The sequence below is a fragment of the Panthera onca genome, chromosome A2 (genome assembly GCF_046562875.1).
Source record: "Panthera onca isolate mPanOnc1 chromosome A2, mPanOnc1 haplotype 2, whole genome shotgun sequence".
NCBI lineage: Eukaryota > Metazoa > Chordata > Mammalia > Carnivora > Felidae > Panthera > Panthera onca.
The window spans coordinates 126913176-126927128 of record NC_138340.1 but is presented as its reverse complement, the minus strand read 5'-3'; the positions used below and the strand labels follow the sequence as shown (position 1 = coordinate 126927128).

The 13953-nt window shown below is 42.0% G+C and overlaps 1 protein-coding gene across 7 annotated transcripts in view; it reads left to right on the top strand.

The window, feature by feature from the left end:
* The window catches only part of ELMO1 (engulfment and cell motility 1), a 545925-nt gene that overhangs the window by 509069 nt on the left and 22903 nt on the right, over nucleotides 1-13953 (top strand). For all 7 annotated transcript variants that reach the window (XM_060633905.3, XM_060633903.3, XM_078440523.2 and 4 more), the window contains 2 exons: nucleotides 2332-2444; nucleotides 11816-11923. In XM_060633905.3, the coding sequence (XP_060489888.2) occupies nucleotides 2332-2444; nucleotides 11816-11923 (221 nt within the window). The remainder of the gene's footprint in view (nucleotides 1-2331; nucleotides 2445-11815; nucleotides 11924-13953) is intronic.

The window sequence follows — 13953 nt, the reverse complement described above, 5'->3', positions numbered from 1 at the left end:
GCGCGCGCGTGCGCGCATGCCACATCTTCTTTATCCATTCATCAGTTGATGGACATTGGGGCTCTTTCCATACTTTGACTATTGTTGATGGCACTGCTATAAACATTGGGGTACATGTGCCCATTTGAATCAGTTTTTTGCATTCTTTGGATAAATACTTAGTAGCGCAATTCCTGGATCATAGGGTGGTTCTATTTTTAATTTTTTGAGGAACCTCCATACTATTTTCCAGAGTGGCTACGCCAGTTTGCATTCCCACCAAATGCAAAAGTGTTCCCCTTTCTCCACATTCTCACCAACGTATGTTGTTTCCTGAGTTGTTAATCTTAGTCATTCTGAGAGGTGTGAGGTGGTATCTCAGTTGGTTTTGATTTGTATTTCCCTGATGATGAGTGATGTCGAGCATCTTTTCATACATCTGTCAGCCATCTGGATATCTTCTTTGGAAAAGCATTTATTCATGTCTTCTGCCCATTTCTTCACTGGATTGTGTTTTGGGTGTCGAGTTTGGTAAGTTCTTTGTAGATTTTGGATACTAACCCTTTATCTGATATGTCCTTTGCAAATATCTTCTCTCTGTCAGTTTCCTTTTAGTTTTGTTGATTGTTTCCTTTGCTGTGTAGTAGCTTTTTATCTTGATGAGGTCCCAATAGTTCATTTTTGTTTTTATTTCCCTTGCCTCCAGAGACATGTCTAGTAAGAAGTTGCTGCAACCGAGGTCAAAGAGGTTGTTGCCTGTTTTCTCTGCTGGGATCTTGGTGGCTTCCTGTCTTACATTTAGGTCTTTCATCCATTTTGAGTTTATTTTTGTATATGATGTAATAAGGTGGTCCAGGTTCATTCTTCTACAAGTCACTATCCAGTTTTCCCAGCACCATTTGCTGAAGAGACTGTCTTTTTTCCATTGGATACTCTTTCCTGTTTTGTCAAAGATTAGTGGCCATACATTTATGGGTCCATTTCTGGTTTCTCCATTCTGTTCCACTGATCTGTGTGTCTGTTTTTGTGCTAGTACCATACTGTCTTGATGATTACAGCTTTGTAATACAGGTTGAAGTCTGGAATTGTAATGTCTCCAGCTTTGGTTTTCTTTTTCAACATTACTTTGGCTATCTGGGGTCTTTTGTGATTCCATACAAATTTTAGGATTGTTTGTTCTAGCTCTGTGAAAAAATCTGGTGTTATTTTGATAGGGATTGCACTGAATGTGTGGATTGCTTTGGGTAGTATAGACGTTTTAATAACATGTGTCCTTCCAATCTGTGAGCATGAAATGTTTTTCCATTTCTTTTGTGTCTTCTTCAGTTTCTTTCATAAACTTTCTATAGTTTTCAGGAGATAGATCTTTTACCTCTTTGGTTAGATTTATTCCTAGGTATCTTACAGTTTTGGTGCAATTGTAAATGAGATCGATTCCTTGATTTCTCTTTCTACTGCTTCGTTATTGTTATATAGAAATGCAAAATGATTTCTGTATGTTGATTTTATATCCTGTGACTTTGCTGAATTCATGTATCAGTTCTAGCAGTTTTTTGGTCTAGTCTTTTAGTTTCCCACATAGAATATCATGTTGTCTGCAAAGAGTGAAAGTTTGACTTCTTCCTTGCCCATTTGTATGCCTTTTATTTTTTCTTGTTGTCTGATTGCTGAGGCTAGGACTTCCAATACTGTGTTACACAACAGTGGTGAGAGTGGACATCCCTGTCGTGTTCCTGATCTTAAGGGGAAAACTCAGTTTTTCCCCATTGAGGATGATATTAGCTGTGGGTCTTTCATATGTGGCCTTTGTGATGTTGAGATATGTTCCTTCTTTCCCTGCTTTCTTGAGGGTTTTTGTCAAGAAACAATGCTGTATTTTGTCAAAAGCTTTTTCTGCATCTATTGAGCAGATCATGTGGTTCTTTTCCTTTCTTTTATTAATGTAGTGTATCACATTGATTGATTTGCACATATTGAACCAGCCCTGCAGCCCAGAAATAAATCCCATTTGATCATGGTGAATAATTATTTAATGTACTGTTGGATTCGATTTGCTAGTATCTTGTTGAGAATTTTTGCATCCATGTTCATCAGGGAAATTGGTCTGTAATTCTCCTTTTTAGTGAGGTCTTTGTCTGGTTTTGGAATCAAGCCTCATAGGATGACTTTGGAAGTTTTCCTTCCATTTCTACCTTTTGGAACAGCTTCAAAAGAATAGGTATTAACTCTTCTTTAAATGTTTGGTAAGCATTTAAAACCACGGAAAGTCCTTGGAAAGCCATGCCCATGATGCCCTTTCAACCAACCGCTGTTCTCAAGGCATGCTATGGAATATATGTTTGTCCTTCACAGGGAACTAAAGGAGAAGATTCAGCCAGAAATCTTGGAGCTGATCAAACAACAACGCCTGAACCGCCTTGTGGAAGGGACCTGCTTTAGGAAACTCAACTGCCGACGGAGGCAAGGTACTGTGTTTGGGACCACTCCACCCTCAGCTAGGGTGAACCGTGGCCCACTCCATGGGGTATCACAGGGCACGGGTGCTAGTTTACAAGTAGGCTGTGCAGCCTTGTACTCAGAACAGGAATAGCAGTCCAGGTAAGATTTGACTACTGATGCATACCCAGAGAGAATCAAAGAATTACCAGAACACCCATGGAACTGTTGTTCAAGAACAACTAACATGTACTGAGCACTTACCATGTGCCAGGCTCTTATTTTAATGCATTTCATTCTCATGGTAACCATAGGTAATCCTGTGATTATGCCCAGTTCACAGATAAGGAAACTAAGGCACTGAGGAGTAAGTAACTTACTCAAGTAAGTAACTTGCTCAAAGAGCAACTTGCAGAAGAGCAAGGATTCATACTCCAGCAACCCTATGGCCCTTACTTTTAATGACTCACTCTGCTGTCAGGAGAGCTGGCACCTAGTGTTGGGTTTGATCTTGAAACTTTCAGCCTGGATGCCCCTTATTCCCAAATCCCAATACTGATTCTCTTCTAGATATAAATTACTTTATTTGGAGATGCAGGTAACAGTGAACCCAGATGGGATAGAATCAGTTTTGATAATCTTGCAAGAAGAACTTCTATTGACAATTCTTGCAAGAATTGTCTCAACGAATTTTAATCCAAAAATATCTTGTCAAAATGGGTACCATTAGAGTAGTTCCAATAGGTGGGAAGCACTTCCAGCTGTTTTTAGGGAAGTGAAGTCCCACTATTTGCTTTCTTTTTCTTTTGACAGGCTGCTGACTGAAAAGTCAAAATACTCCTATCATATTGTCCTACAAACAAACAGAAAGTAAAACTGAAAAATAAGATCTGGGGAGAGGTGAAGAGATTGAGGGATAGCCAGGAACAAGCATCAGAATTAACAGTTATACCAAGAACAGATACCAGTTACAACCCAGGAGAAACTCTGGCAGATCTTTTTGAAACTCAGTGGATGTTCTGCTCAGACACAGAGCTCACCCACTAATGACAAACATTATTTCATGTTTTTGCTGAGCCCATCCCCCTGGCCCTTTACTTAAATGGCCTTTGTGCTGAATGTTGAGTAAATTCAAACTATTTCGAATATTACCATTAAAAATCATATTAAAGAACTTCCAATGGCGGAACTTCCTTGAGGAATGAAAATTCGGGTTGTTCCCAGAGATTGAAAAGCTATGGCAGTGAGCTTCAAAGGGGGCTTCAGGGGAGAGGACAATGGGCAGAATAATAATAAGGGCTGAGATGCAGCTGGTGCTAAGAAAGGCTCACTTTGGGAGAGCAGTGGAAGAGGGCATTTCTTGCATTGACATCTTTCTCACCACATTCCTTGCATTGGACATCTTCCTATTCCAGGAAGGTAATGTGGCATGGTGGTGAGGACAGGAGACCTGGAGCCAGATGAAATGGGCACAGTCCTGCCTCTTCTCCTGACCAGCTGCATGACTGTGGGCAGTTTCTCCATCTGAAATGGAGCTAACAAGGCCTGTATCCTGAAGTTAGCATAAGGAGGGAGGGTGATCATGAATGTAGCTCTTAAACAAAGGGTAGCTCCTACTCTTCAGGGAGATGGTGTAGGAAAAGAGCAATGAGCTGGTAGTGAATAGACTTAATTCTAGGCTTCCCAACTCTAAATAACCAGCTGGGTGCCTTTAGGCAGACACATGACCTCTCAGGGCTACAGTTTCTTATCTAATAAGTGAGAGAATAGGACTAGATGATCTCTTAGCCCAATTAGCCAGAGTCAATTCCATGCCTGATTTCTTCATCACCTTTGAAAAACTCAATAGTCAGGACATATGCTCCCATAAGATGATTTATAAAGCTTTTATGTACTCAGCTTGGGCAAAGGACATAGAAGTGGCAGGAGGAGGGGAGAAGTGGCACATAGACACAAACCGTCCAATGCCTCCACTGATGTTCAGCTAGGATCCTCCAGAACTTAATTCAAAGAAGTCAGCATTGGGGCGCCTGGGTGGCGCAGTCGGTTAAGCGTCCGACTTCAGCCAGGTCACGATCTCGCGGTCTGTGAGTTCGAGCCCCGCGTCAGGCTCTGGGCTGATGGCTCGGAGCCTGGAGCCTGTTTCTGATTCTGTGTCTCCCTCTCTCTCTGCCCCTCCCCCGTTCATGCTCTGTCTCTCTCTGTCCCAAAAATAAATAAAAAACGTTGAAAAAAATTAAAAAAAAAAAAGAAGTCAGCATAACCTTCCAGTCTACTTTGCCATGAGTCTTCCCTTTTTAGGGTGAAATTATTCTAGTGGACTCTAGAATAATCCTGTTTCTAGATATAATAATGAAAGTTTTTTGCCTAAAGAGGTGTTAGTCTGTTATCTGAAAATTTGTCCAGTTTTCTAAAAATGACTTCGCTAATGAACGAAGAAATATTAGCACCTAGATTATAAATTCGTTAGTTAAGCTCCCTAGGGAGCCTGGCCATCTGTGTTTAATATAAAATCATCCTTCTGGATGCAGAAAGGAAGGCCTTTTGGTGTTTGGTAAATGGATTTAAGCACAAGATCCACTTTCAGCACAAGATCCTAGTCTGATGACTAGGTCTGTGTGCTTAAAAGTAGGGATTCAAAGCAGACTGTGCTGAAATTGGTTTCCTATCACCCCATCAAAACATTCCATTTAGATTTACACAGATTAATGAGGATATGATGTAAAATCATTTTAATCCTTTGAAAGAGGTGTACTTCCACAGAAGCTCTCAGAGGGGAGCAGCCATGTGGCGTCACAGCTTAAAGAGCAAACACTCGGTGAAGGAATGGCGGCCGCACTCCCTTGAAACTTGTCCAACAGTGATTTGGATATAGATGAGTTGATTCAAGTATTAACTTTATAGGGGAAAATATGAAAGAGTTTTTTGTCCCACAGAACTGGAAAGTGGAGAAGCAGACAGAGTCCTTTACCACACTGTTTGGCCAGAAGACCTGCATTAATACCTACCCATAATTCTACCTGCCTCAGTCACAGCTCTGCTACTTGGTTAGACTGAGGTAGATGTTCGCAAATCTGGGTTTCCTGGAATTCTGACCACATTAGAACCGCAGTAAATCATGTGAAACACATCAAGCTGCATTCTTGTGCCTGCTTCCCCACTCACTAGCTGGGTAGTCTTGGGAAACCCGCTAGATCGCTCTACGTTCCTATTTCCTCATCTGTCAAAGGATGATGGTTTCTACATCTAACAGTTATAAGGGTTAAATAAAACCCTGCATCTGTAGCACTCAGTGTAGTGTTTTACACATTGTCAAACATTCATTAGTGATAGTTATCATTAATTTTAGCTTGTAGATCCTCAGAATATAGGTTTTTAAACACAGATGGTAGATTGGCAATGGATATCACATGCCAACCTCACTCCATTCTCTTCCTACCACAGAGTATGGAAGGCTCTTGTTCAGACTGCTTCACAATGAGATAGATTGCCTTGCTTCTGCAGGAGACAGTTCGGATGAAACTCCAGAAGTTGTTTGTGTTAGGGCCATTATTTGCATCATGAGAATCTGCAGGATCAGAAACTGCTCCCTATTTTCCTTCGATTTCAGAGATAGAGATTAGGGGCTTTCAGAATCACTCATGTTGCATCGTCTTGCCAAGAGCCCAGGGCTACACATTGTTGTGTCATTTCAAGAAATGACAACATGAAACTTTTGCTTCTCATTGAAAACACTGTCCATTTTGTTGGCCAGCATCCCTTCTCTAAGTGCTAACATGACAAACTTAATTTGGAGCTCAGGAGTGACCAAAACATGCCCCCCCCCAAGGAATTGTCAGACTTCCGCACTGCTGCCAAGGGTGATATACCTTACGTTGGTCTTTTAGCTCACCCAGAAAACCTAGTGGCAAGTGGTCTATTCATGCACAGAACCCCTGTAGGAGCAGGCTGTTTCTTCCACTGTCCTTGATTGAAATTTTCTTTTAAGGCTTAATTAAGCCTTATCATAACTTATTTTTCTAACAAAAAGGGGAAAATAAAAGCATATTTTCAAAGGAAGAAAATCCAATTGATTTTCAGGGACAGAGCACATTCCTGCAGATGAAAATAACAGATAATCATTGTTCTCGAAAGGTGGAGGGACCAGTAGTAGACAGGAGGGTTACCATTAACTGGAAGAACAGGAAGATACTAATATTTGTGAGCCAGATCTGTGAAAGGTGCATAAGTGGATATCTTATATATGTTTTACTCATATAATTATTAACATTACCTAATAAAAGAAGAACAGGGATCCCTAAGGTTCTTATAATTCGGCCAAGGCCACTTAGATGATGTGTGAGGGCCAGGTGCATAGCCCAGGTCTGTTTGACTCCAAAGTGCAGATTAGCCCAAACCATCTTTAAGAGGACTTGGGGCTCTGGAGTCATCTTCTGTTGTGAAAGGAGACAGCAGTCTCTAGGGAGGCAGAATTCTGAATCAAAACACCTGTCTCTTTCTGGAGATTGGTGAAATGAGGAAGATTTGAAAAGCAGGATGACCTTTGTCTGTATCTATATTCATTGTCCTCCTTTATTAGACCAACAGAGGAATCTTGTATCTCATCACCATTTCCCTTTAAAAGCATTGCTGAAGTCCCTCGTGTTTTGTGACTTGGAAAGCTTCAAGCCTAGGCAGGAGGAAGACCTGAACACATTGAAGACGTTGCACATTTTAGGTTAACCTGAGAAAGCTCCAAAATCCTAAGGGAAGTGCTCTAAAAATTTATTCTAGTAAAGGCCACCTGCTTCCCAAACACAGGTCTCTCAGGATTCCCTGTGCCAGCAGTCACCAGCCAACTGGGGGCTTTGCACCCAAGGCAAAGATGTCCCCCTGAGTCCATGGCAGAGCTGACCTGTGCCTCCCTGAACTGCCCAGCATTTCACTTTCAACAGTGGTAGCTATTATTCAGCTTGCTCACCTCCCCTACGGTCCTACTGGCCAGCCCTAAACATGTCTCCAGCCTTGATGATGAAGACAGATGATCAGTCGTACTGTTGGATAAAGCTACCTATGGCTAATTTAATTGAAATTTAATAAAATTTAATTCTTCTTTTCTTATTATTGGATAAGGATCTGTGGAGTATTTCCATCATTACAGAAAGTTCTATCAAGCAGTGCTGCAAGAATTACAGTTGTCAGTGGTTATTAGCTCTGTAATGATCTATGTGACATTGGGAATAGCTTTAATCAGCCCTGGAGACCTTCTTAGCAGGCTTGTGAGCTCTGAAACCAGCTTTCCTCTCTCATCCTTCACACACACACACCCACACACACACACACACACATGCACACGCATGCATGCACGCACACGCACACATACAGAGACAGACCAAGAAAAGGAAGTACAATATTGTCTCCAAATTGTCAGTTTTTGAATTTGGGGAATGAAGAAATGGCTATTAATGTGCTAATACTCATAATTGACTGGAAGACCTCTATATTAACTCCTGTTTATTCTTTAAATGCTAGTAAACAATCTTTGATAATGTTCTCACTGCCTCCTGCTAATTGCTTCTAATGACATAATCCACTCATTCATTGCCCAGAGGGATTGAGGAACTAGTAACATCATGCTGGGCTTTGAAAAGAAATACATATTTTTCTTACCATAAAAGAAACTGCAAATCAAGCTGCTGCTGCCGGCTGACACTGAAATCGTCTCACGCGATGAGCCGGTGTGTTCGCTGCTCAGAGCTGGCAGCCCTGTTGTGCTTTACGGCAGCTCCACCTTTGAGACCGACATACACACATTATGATGCCTTGAAACCTTCCCAGAGCTAATGACCCCAGCCTTTATCCTGAGGAAGATACTGGCACAGTATCCATCCATTTGTTTATGAGTCAAAACGGCTTCCCCAAGCCAGTTCAGCCCCTCTTCCAACATTTTGTCATCCTTCCAAGATTTCCTGTTTGATGGGAAGCAACAGAGCAATCACTTAGGTCGGTGACGTACCGATCTTTTTGCTCTCTACCATTGCAGTAGGGGACTGAGAAAGAGGAACTTCTAGAGGATAGGAGGGGAGTTAGCCAGAGGAAGGAGGAAAACTAGAGGAGTGTGGTATCCTAAAAGTCAAGAGAATTTAGGCCTCCTGGAAGGAGGACATTCTGTCAGTTGTGCACCAGCTATTGTTAAGGTGGGATTCTGGGTAGCCTTTTGGGTTCCTTTGAAGCAGATGTCAACGGCAACTTTGCAAAAATGGTTGCTTGGCCTTCAGGAACCCTGACAGACAGCCACGGGTCTGTCTTCGTTTCTGAATCGAAGCGTATGTTACACAAGAGACCTTCCCTGTCCCTGTTTTTCCTTGCAGTATGGCCAGAGTCCCTGAGTCCCTGTCCCTACTTCCCAAACCTGGGAAACAAGTGTTTCCACCATGTTTCTTTTATTTGCCGCTAGGAACTAAGGGAGCCCGTTGCCCTAGAGCTTCTTGGCTTTGTCTCTCATCGTCTGCCTTTCACCCTAACAGTTTTTGTGCTGTACCTAATAGAGTGCTGCATGCATTGTAGGCACTCTGCAAATATTCACTGGATAAGTAAACTTCCCTTGAAAGTATATGCAGCAAAAACTTTTGAAGTCTTACAAACGAACACAAGTTGTGCATTTTACTTCACAAGATATCTGGTTATACCACTTAAATTTTTTAACACTCACCAGTATATTGAGAATGAATGATCTTTGATCTTTGATTGCATCATACTGGCCCTTGGGCTTTAGGTTCCTACCATTACCCTTAGAGTTTATCCCAGCTTAAGAAGCCAGGGATCCCTGGAAAGAACCAGTTGGGACCTTATTCTAAATAAGACCTGTATATCCCAGTGCACAGCTAGCTCACTGACTCCTTGCTGGCTTTCTGTCACCCTTCAGTTGCTCACTTAGCTAAAAATCACACCGCCAAGGTATCAGGGGAAGAAAGCTTCGTAGAAAATCTCTCCAGCTGGCTTTGGACAGTCTCCGCAGGCTATGTAGGCAAGGTAAAAGTTCCCTTTGGGGAGGAGGAACCTCCACAGCCTGTCATTCAGGCCCCCCACCCCCTGAGCACTATTGCTACTCACGGCCAAAGCATGGCCTGCTCCCTTGGAATTCACAGTTCCTATTGTGAATTACAAATCCGATTCCCAAATGTGTTCTTCATGGAAAATTGATGATTACATGTTTGCCTAATTGAAATGACTGTGAATTATTCAGGGAATAACTTTATTCTCTGCCTTTGAAATACTCTCCCAGGAAAATGACCTATGTTGTGTGTATGGATATAATTTTGAAAATTGAGCAACGCCAGATGTTTCCCTAGCCAGAAAATAACTTTTCCTTTCCTCCCAGATTTTTCCAGCAGAGTTCAGATTCTTTTAAATATGTGGATTGCCATATTATGAGTACTTTCAAGAGTTCTCAAACCCTATTTATAGATGAGGAAGATAGGAATCCCAAAGGTGTTTTGCTTTTGTAGATCAAGTTGGGGCATTTTCTTTGTTCATTGTGCGGCTTTTAGTTCCATTTTTAAATCTTTCTTTTCTATTAAAAGAGTCCTAGTTAAAATATAAGCTTTGCAGTGCAGGCGATTTTAGATAGAAAAACCCTTTCTTTAAAATGTTGTGATAGCTTTCTAGTCAGAGCAGTTTCAAAGCAATACATGTTTGTAGACACAGTAATGAGGTGACTTGACCAAGGCCGCCATGTTTGCCAACTGCATCATTGCACAAAGGGGCTTACAGGTCATAGATGCTTTCAAGGTCATAGATGCTTTGTGCCTTAAGCATTTTGACCAAGTCCCCTTGGGTCCTCATTTATCAATTTAACCAACACCAACTGTGCAACCCCCATGTGCCAGGCACTGTGCCAAGGGATTGGGACAGTGCAATTATGAAGACAGTGGCTGTCATTAGAGAGCTCTGGCTTCACACTGTCCAGGCTCATGAGTATCCTGAGTCCTCTTCTTCCATCAGTCATTGTTAGCAGTACACCTGCGAGGGCAAGTTGCCTAGGGTTTGTGGTAAAGAAGGGGAAATACTAAGATGCTTAACATGGGGGCACTAATAATCAAAGAAGACACTGGGGCATCCAAGAGGATGAGGAGAGTTCCTTCAGCAGTAGTAATCACAGAGGGCTTCCTGGAGGAGGAGGCATCTAAGCACAGCCTTGCTCGAGAGCTTCACAAAGATTGCTGTCACAATTTAAATTTCTTATCTATAAAAAGTGTTTTTGCCTCCCCCCTACCTCTCAGGCTTATTCATTTTTATTACCTTGGAACACAGAGGAGGTTAAGTTGAGGGAGTTATTTGTAAGTATGGTCCTAAGACCCTGGTCATGTCTAGTTCTTTATTTTTGTCTTAATTTTTTTTTTTTATTTTTTGAGTTTCAGGTGTACAATATAGTGATTCAGTACTTCGTATATTACAAAATGGTCACCACAATAAGTGTAGTTACATGTGTCACCATACTCAGTTGTTTCAATACTACTGATTGTTTTCCCTGTGCCATACATTACATCCCCATTCTTATTCATTTATAAAGGGAAGACTGCACCTCTTAATCCCCTTCTAGTCATGTCTATTCAGAGGACTACACTCTAGGAATTAGAGAGGAGATGATTGTGAATATCCTCATTCTTTGGATAAATCCCTGAATCATTTAGGTTGTTTCCTCATAAACTCCACCCCTTATGTGTATCACTGGCATCCTAAAAATCCATTTGTTGATTAATTTGCATGTATTAGCCCCAGGGGTGGGGGTTCAGTATAGCAACTAAGATGTGGCACAAGTAAATTACCTCAACAGTTTTAAAATCTCGGAGAGGAAAATGGAAGCAGAGGAGTTCCAAGAAAGCTGCTTTTTCTACATTTCCCTCCCCACTTTTGCCAGACCTAAGAGGATAGGGAAGGATGCCCATAGTCATTATAAATACTGATGAAATGACGCTCTGGAAGCCACCACCGCAGAACACCTGCTGCCATTATGCCTGAAGGATTTAATAACCTCCCCAGTGGTTACCCAATGTATTTTAGTCAGAACGGTGCTAACTAAATATCAAGATCAAGAGGCCTATTGCCCAGGGCTCTAGAATTCCTTCCTTCCTGAAGACTTAAAATTTAGTGTTTATTTATTTTTGAGAGAGACAGAGACAGAGACAGAGCACGAGTGGGGGATGGGCAGAGAGAGAGAAAGACACAGAATCCAAAGCAGCCTCCAGGCTCCGAGCTGTCAGCAGAGTCCGACGCGGGGCTTGAACTCACTGACCGCAAGATCGTGACCTGAGCCGAAGTCAGACACTTAACCGACTGAGCCACCCAGGCGCCCGGGATGTCGATACTTTTAGAAATCAGAATCACTTACCTTATAAATTTGTGTGTTTTTTTCCTTCAGACAAGTTTTGGTACTGTCGACTTTCACCCAACCACAAGGTTCTGCATTATGGAGACTTGGAAGAAAGTCCTCAGGGAGAAGTGCCCCACGATTCCTTGCAGGACAAATGTAAGTGGCTCTCCTGTGTAGGAGGACTGAGTTTGGGTTGTTTGTTTCTCTTCCTGGTCACAAAATAGCACACAGGAAAACTACCAGCCCAAATAAATCCACTGGACGTGTCTCATCTTGTCGTAGGTCCTGGCCTGAGCATTCTCATCACGCACAAGACCCCGATGGACTGGGGCTTCGGGACAGAAAAGGGGAGGGCACAGAAGGAATGCTCACATATCTTTCCTGAAAAATGTAAAGCTGGGTTTCAGATGTCCACTTTCACACTACTTCTCCAGTTGCTGTTTTAAGGAGCAAAGACAATAGAAACCTGACTCTGTCGCTTGCCTTTTTCTGATGACCCAGAATAATTTTCCATGAATCATGTACTTGGTCCCTACCACATGTACTCATTATAGTTTAGTGTATCCCATGACCGGAATGCAGAGCTAATGGTAGACCCCAGGATGACTAACCTGCTTCAGAGAAGTAACTCAGACATTTAGAACATTTATTTGTATTTTTTAATGTTCATTTATTTTGAGAGAGAAAGAGAACACACCTGTGTGTGAGACAGGGAGGGGCAGAGAGAAAGAGAGGGAGAGAGAGAATCCCAGGCAGGCTCCACACTGTCAGCAGGGCTCAAACCCATGAACAATGAGATCATGACCTGAGCCAAAACCAAGAGTTGGTAGCTCAATCGACTGAGCCACCCAGGGGCCCCTGACACTTAGAACATTTATGATCAGTTACGTTCTATCATCAGCTAAAATACATATCCCTGAAACACATATTATTTGTATTTATTTGCTGTTTCTGTACAATTCTATTTTAATGTGTATGTTTTTGAAGAGCCAGTAATTTGCCAGATTATTTTAGCCCAACACCAAACCAGGGTCCAGGTTCTTAGACAGTATTAAGTGTGCGAATTAAACCAAGTATTATATAAACATTAAAATACATAAGGGTGATACATTCGTTTGGAAGAAAAATGAGATAAAATGAACATAACCTCAGAGGACATCCCAGTTAGAGAAATCAGAGTGGGAAAGAGTGAGAAAACAAATAAAGAACACTATTAAGTAGCCTTCAAAAGTTACACTGACCCTGCATAAGTCATCTCAGCAGGATGTCACAGACTGAATCCTTAGCCCCAAGCCCCAATGTCTTTCCTCTCATCACCCCAGGGCCTAAGGAAGTCAGCTCTGTACTACCTTCCTTGCAGCCCATGGCCACCAAAGGCAAAAAGTAACCACAAGTGAGAAATTCCTGACACATTCAGAATCTGCGCTGACATATCAGGTGGACAACCTAGAACATTCTCTCTTCCTCCAGCTTAGAAATGGAACAGTCTAGTCTTTGTAGAGTCACTTAGCTCAGAAAGCAAGCTTGTTTGCTTTCGTAGGAGCACTGCTTCCCTGACCCACATTATTGGCCTTGCTAGTGGAAGGTGGAAGAAATCTGAAGCCCACAGCTACAGCGTCTGGGACAGTGTCTCTGCATTGGCAGCGTTCCAGGCCTCTGCCTATAATGAGGACCCTCCCTTCAAGTCTCAGAAAGCCTCCCCCATTCCACCATGGACAAGCCAGGCCAGTGGTTCTCAGAGTATGGTCCTTGACCCGTGAGCAGCATCTCCTGAAAATTTACTAGAAATACAGATTCTCCAGCCTCTTTTCCAGTCCTACTGAATCAGAAACTCTGAGGACAGGGATCGGCAACCTCTGTCTAAAACAGACTCTCCAGGCAGTTCTGATGTACACTCAGAATGAGAACTGCTGAGCTAGATACTACCTGATAATCTTCGTGATGATTTCCCAAATTTGGCTTTACCAGTAAGTAAATATTGTAAAAGAACAAAAAAAAAAAGTGATTTGACAGTGGGTTGCCAACTTTTCATTTTGGTAAAAAATGTCTAGTAAGAAATAAGATCTAACTAAAATTTAATATCACATTCCTTTCATTAAAAAAAGAAGGGGGAGGGGCTCTTAATCATGAAAAACAATAAGAAAGAGCTGAAAGACCTAATCTTGGAATATAGGACAGTTACTTCT